Source organism: Morone saxatilis, unplaced genomic scaffold (assembly GCF_004916995.1).
Source record: "Morone saxatilis isolate NCDOM2014 unplaced genomic scaffold, NCSU_SB_2.0 Contig24, whole genome shotgun sequence".
Lineage (NCBI taxonomy): Eukaryota > Metazoa > Chordata > Actinopteri > Moronidae > Morone > Morone saxatilis.
In genome coordinates this window covers 11,506,366-11,511,660 of record NW_023339807.1, presented here as the reverse complement: position 1 = coordinate 11,511,660, position 5,295 = coordinate 11,506,366, and the positions used below count along the sequence as shown (strand labels likewise).

General features: G+C 42.1%; 2 protein-coding genes across 2 annotated transcripts in view; one reads left to right on the top strand and one right to left on the bottom strand.

Annotated features, from left to right (window-relative positions):
- The window catches only part of ubxn11 (UBX domain protein 11), a 5,464-nt gene extending 4,047 nt beyond the window's left edge, over positions 1-1,417 (bottom strand). Inside the window, exons 1-4 of the mRNA XM_035673033.1 lie at positions 1,278-1,417; positions 1,139-1,179; positions 326-445; positions 63-163 (exon numbers count right to left, since the gene is read on the bottom strand). Coding sequence (XP_035528926.1) covers positions 63-163; positions 326-445; positions 1,139-1,179; positions 1,278-1,348 — 333 coding nt within the window. The 5' untranslated portion in view covers positions 1,349-1,417. The remainder of the gene's footprint in view (positions 1-62; positions 164-325; positions 446-1,138; positions 1,180-1,277) is intronic.
- Positions 1,418-1,715: 298 nt separating this feature from the next.
- Positions 1,716-5,295, top strand: part of fez2 (fasciculation and elongation protein zeta 2) — a gene marked incomplete in the record, with an annotated part of 8,219 nt that continues 4,639 nt past the window's right edge. The window contains 2 exon segments of the mRNA XM_035672818.1: positions 1,716-2,331; positions 4,076-4,184. Coding sequence (XP_035528711.1) covers positions 2,027-2,331; positions 4,076-4,184 — 414 coding nt within the window.

The window sequence follows — 5,295 nt, the reverse complement described above, 5'->3', positions numbered from 1 at the left end:
TGGAGTAGGTATGTGTTCATCTGGAGGAGGTGTGTGTTTATCTGGAGGAGGTGTGTGTTCACCTTGCGCTCGATCTCCTGTGCTTGGCTCCTCACTGTTTTTTCCAGCAGGGTCACCCGCTGCATCATGGCAGACATGAGCTCAAAGTCGCTTGGTGGAGCACCTGAATATCAGGGTATTACAGTACACACATCTTTTGCACTCTTAAACATGTATTTTTAAATATATTAAATGATTAGATTTAGGATAGATTTTCAGGTTGTTCAGAAACAAATAAAATAAGATATATTTGGCTTTGGAATAAACTAAAATAAATAACTTATACCTTTCTTTAATGGGGCTTTTGACTTTGAAGTTGAGGAGTCGTTGGGTCGAGTGTGAGAGGTCAGGAGAGGATGTGGATCAGAGGATTTATCATCCTCGTCAGTCAGGCCTGCCTGAATTTCTGAAAACAAACACAAAAATGTGTGTAAGGGATTAAGAAAGAGAACATATTCATGGTTTACCTGTTGGGGGAGCAGTTTGATATTAATAGTAGAAATCAGTTTGAGTAGCATGATAAGTACATTTACTGTATTTAAGGACAAATGTGAAGTATAATTGTACTTAACTTATATTACATTTTAATGCCACTTTATACTTTTACTCGACTACAACTATTTGACAGGTAGGCCGACTGTACAAATAAAGAGCTTATACAATATGATTCTCTGTTAAACTATCCAACAATATACACAATTAGATCTGAAACAATTAGTTGAGTTTAGTTAAATTAGTTAGTTGGTCAATTGACAGAAACTATTTGGATAATTTTATGGTTCCAGCTTGGCAAATGTGAGGATTTGCTGCTGTTCCTTTGTCATTATTCGATTTTATTTATTTTTTGTCCAACAGTTGGGAATCCTGCTTTTACCTTAATGCACGAGTAATAACAATCTAATAATATAATACAGTCGATTGTTTCTGCATTAAATACTTTTACTTTAATACTTTTAATTCACTTGTTGTATACTTGTAATGCATTATTTTACAGTGTGATGTTAGTACTTTTCCTCCACCACTGTTGATAACTGTTGTTTTAGTGCCCTGTCAGTGCAGTGTAATGCCTTTATGTTTAGTGATTTGACAAGCAACCCACCTTTTAACAGATTTCTCCTGAAAGGCACCTTTGGTCTGCCCCTGCAGGTCAAACACAGGTGAATGTAATGTATTATGAATAATGTATGTTGCCTGCACAGTGAAGTTAACATTGGGATATCCCCCAGTCAGTCACCTACCCTTGCTCACTCTGAGGGTCCAGCAGGGGAGTGCGCCTCGTTTTCTTCAGCATGGACAAAGGGGAGCTCATCTTACCTGAGGTGTCCCACTCTGGGTCCAGTACAGGCCTGTTCAGAGGGATTTCCCGAGTTTCTTTGAGTTTGTTTGGAGTCTGTTGCCATTAGCAACGCAGGGGCAGTTGAATGAGGAATGAAGCCTGCGTCTTCTATTTCAACCGCAGGAGGTCGCTGTTTCCACCTCTCTCTCTCTCTCCTCTCTCTCTCCTTTCTCTCCTTTCTCTCTCTCTCTCTCTCTCTCTCTCTCTCTTAGAGTGTATTATTATAAACATATAAACCTATTTTATACCGATTTTTTATGACTGTCATGCGACTTTTTTTTTTTAGTTATTGCAAGTAATAAGCATAAAAACAAGACATAAACAACAATTTGAATGGGACCAACTGATTAAATTATTGTGTATTTCATTCTGTGTTCTTTTTTTAATTGCTTTTGAAAAATGATACGGATATCCAAACTCGCATCGAGTGTAAAATGCTGTCCCCGTGCTTTCATGATCTACTGGTTTGGTGACTGTGGCACATTGATCCAGTCCCCTGCAGCCGCAGAGGGTCCGGTGCGGTGCAGCCATACTGTCCGCCCCAGCCTCGCTCTCTGTGGGAAGTGAGCGGGCATTCAGAGAGGATGCTGAGGCCTGCCAGTCCCGCAACACAAGCACCCGCAACCCGGGACTACTAGGCTGGTCCGGGCTATGGCTGCACCCATCGCACATTTCGATGAAGACTGGCCGATTGCGGGTGATTTGAGCATGGTGTCAGACCAGAGGCTGCTGGCGCACAAAGGCCGTGCAGCCTCCGCGGATGGTGAGGATGATATCCCCGAGCTGCACGACAGCAGCTTCTCCCCGGGGGAAACCGGTGCTTTCCAGTCCATGGAGGACCTGGTGAACGATTTTGAGGAGAAGTTGTCCTCCTGCTTTCACAATTATAACGCCAGGACGGAAAGTATCGCTCCTGTGAGTGAGATCACCGAGGACTGTCTGCTGGACAAAGACGAGTGAGTGTTTGTGTGTTTGTGAGTGTGTGTGTGTGTGTGTGGCCTGTGCGCAGGCTGCTTGTTTTTAATGATGGAGGATTCAGCTCACTGCGGTTTATAACTGAGACATGTTATCTGCAGTGGCACATCTCATCTTCCCGATCTGGAAGCCAACATTTCTTAGAGAGCGGTACATACATTGTCTATTAAAGGATATAGTGACAGTAACACACACACACACACACACACACTGCCACCATCTTTGGTCGTCAAAACTCAGACCAAACGTCTGTTTCCCCGCTGTAATATCAGGCGATTGACATGTAGGTTAAATTATTTACGGATTCAAACGAACAGGGGCTCTGATATCGGCATTATATCGGTATCTGCCCCTAAATGGCTTTAAAAAACTGCTATTGGCCCATCTGAGTGCACTGACAAGTCAGGTTTTTGTTTTTAGAGCCGATACTTGAAATCTGCACTTTACTACTTCTACAGATTTTTTTTTACTATGATCACTTTTATTGTATACACACACACATATTGTCTTTGTTTTAGATTGTATCTTATCTTTATGGATATTGTTATTGCACAAATACTCTATATGATGTTTATTTAGACCTCAGTCCATTAATCAATTAAGTTAGTTGATCATGTATCAGGTAAAAGCTTCTCAAATGTAAGAATTTTCCCCATAGTTTTAGATAATTGTAAATTAAATTGTTGGATTTGGGACTGTTGGTTGCATTAAAGCCATTTGAAGATGGGCTCTGGTATCATGATAGGCAATTTGTCGCAGTTCTTTGGTATTTTGTAGACTTATTTAATAATGCCTGAATCAAGAAAATAATAAGCAGATTAATCAATAATGAAAATAATTGTAAAATCATTTTAATGTAATATTATCCACATTTACTCAGTACTATGTGACTGTCAGTATCAGTAGACTAAATGCAAAACCTCATATTAGCACATTACAATTTTACAGTTTATTTGACAAACTGTGAAAAAAAGTCATATTCAACATGAAACATTGTGATGAGCACTAAACATGACTTCAGTGTTGAATTAGGAGGCACTGTGCTGCAGCGTTGGGCTTTTGTGGTGTCTTCAAATGTCATCATCGATGGCATTTTCAACTTGATAAACTCTGTTGGGATTATCATTTTTTTAACTTTCGCATCAAAACAGTTTAATCTGATTGTGACATTTGTGGATGTGACGTCTAAAAGTGTCTCTGCGGCACCCTTGTACATATAGTCATTACCACTGCCCCTGCTACAAATGTGGGTTTGTTTTCTACAAGTTGTTGTTAGTAAAGTACTCCCAGCAGTACTGCAGTATAATAAGGGTTAAAGGTGCCTTCATACTCTATAAGACACATATATACAGCAACATCCCTGGTTTGATCCCAGTTAAGGACTTTTGTTACATGCTATTCCCCGCTGTCTCTCTCCTCACATTTTCTGTATTTGTTGTTGCTATTGAATAATGATGAAAATGGCAAATAAAACAATCTTTTAAACAAAGCAATGGTAAAAATTGGTGACACAGAGGCTAAGATATCCTAGTTTTTAGTCCCTATATGGGTCAAACTCCCACAAACAAGGGATCATTCTTTTCCCAAAATACAATTCAATAGCATGTTTTGTTAGACTTGCTGGTAAATGCTCATGTCTTCAGGCCTTCTCTTAAACTTTCTGAATCCTGAAGGTCATTTTAGACATTAAACTTTCATTACTTTATTTATTTCCTTCCTCCACAGAATCTGGAACACTCTGACCAATAACTATGGCCGTGTGATGCCTGTGGACTGGAAACAGTCTCGAACATGCTCCCTACACATCCCCACATTCAACCTGGAGGAGAAACCCGTGAGTGATCCTACCCCTCCCATCCCATCTCTGTCCCACTTTCCCTTCAACCCCCTCTCTCCCTCCCTCCCTCCCTAATGACGTAATTTTAGAGGGCAGGAGGAATGGTGTACTTGTGGATCAGGTGCAAAAATAAAACTACATGACGCAATGCCGTTCATTGTAATGCAACGGAAGCATGTCCAGCCGCCAAATGCGAGCGGTGTTGGCTCATTAATGTGTTTTTGTTACAGCCAGATGAACCCCTTGGGAAGCCAGTTCATTTGTTACTTTTGTCTTTTCAATGGGAAATCAATCCCATTCAAGATAACCAAGAAATGGTATCCTTAAATCTCCTTAATGATTAAAACTTGTAGCTGGAATCCTTCACCTTTTTTAAGGGCCATTCTCAAAGTTTTAAAACCGACTTTATCCAAAACGAACCATATCGTAAGAGAAACAGGACATATTACTGAATTATTGTGTCCACCAATCAGTGGACACTGCCACTCCTTCTCGTAGCTGGGGCTGCTGGTGGACCGCTTGGACGTCCAGGGAGAGCATCGAGAGGTCCGACCCTGAGAGGGAATTGTGCGCTGCCCCATGTCATGGGGAGATCCTGCCATCAATCTCCCTCCTATCTACTCCAATAAGCGCTGCACAGAGGCACCATGCAGCACATCTAAGAGAGAAGCAGCACTTAAAAATAACCCGGTGAACATCAGTTATTAAATCATCCTGTGGGAAAGCAATAAATTGGGAGTTAAGCTGCTGCCTTGCCACCTGCCTTCCAACAGAAGGGGGGGGCGGGGGGGAGGGGGGGGTGCGGGCTGCCATGCAAGGGAGAAACTACAGCTGGAGGTTCAGCGTGGTAAGTTTTAAACCTGGCCTCCGTGCGTGAAAAGTGGTTCGCTCTGCGAGGCCCGGAAGAACGATGATGGAGTGGCATGTCCAGCTGCTCCCCCTCAGCTGCCTCGTCCGTCCGACAGCTCCGCGGTGACCATCAGTCTTTCTCTAGCCAGGAGCGAGAACAGGGGGAGGGAATTTAATCCAAGCGCTAAACCCTGGCACAAAATGAATCACCTTTGAGATTTGTGAGATGAAACGGAAAAGGAAGATTTGGGGAGGGAGG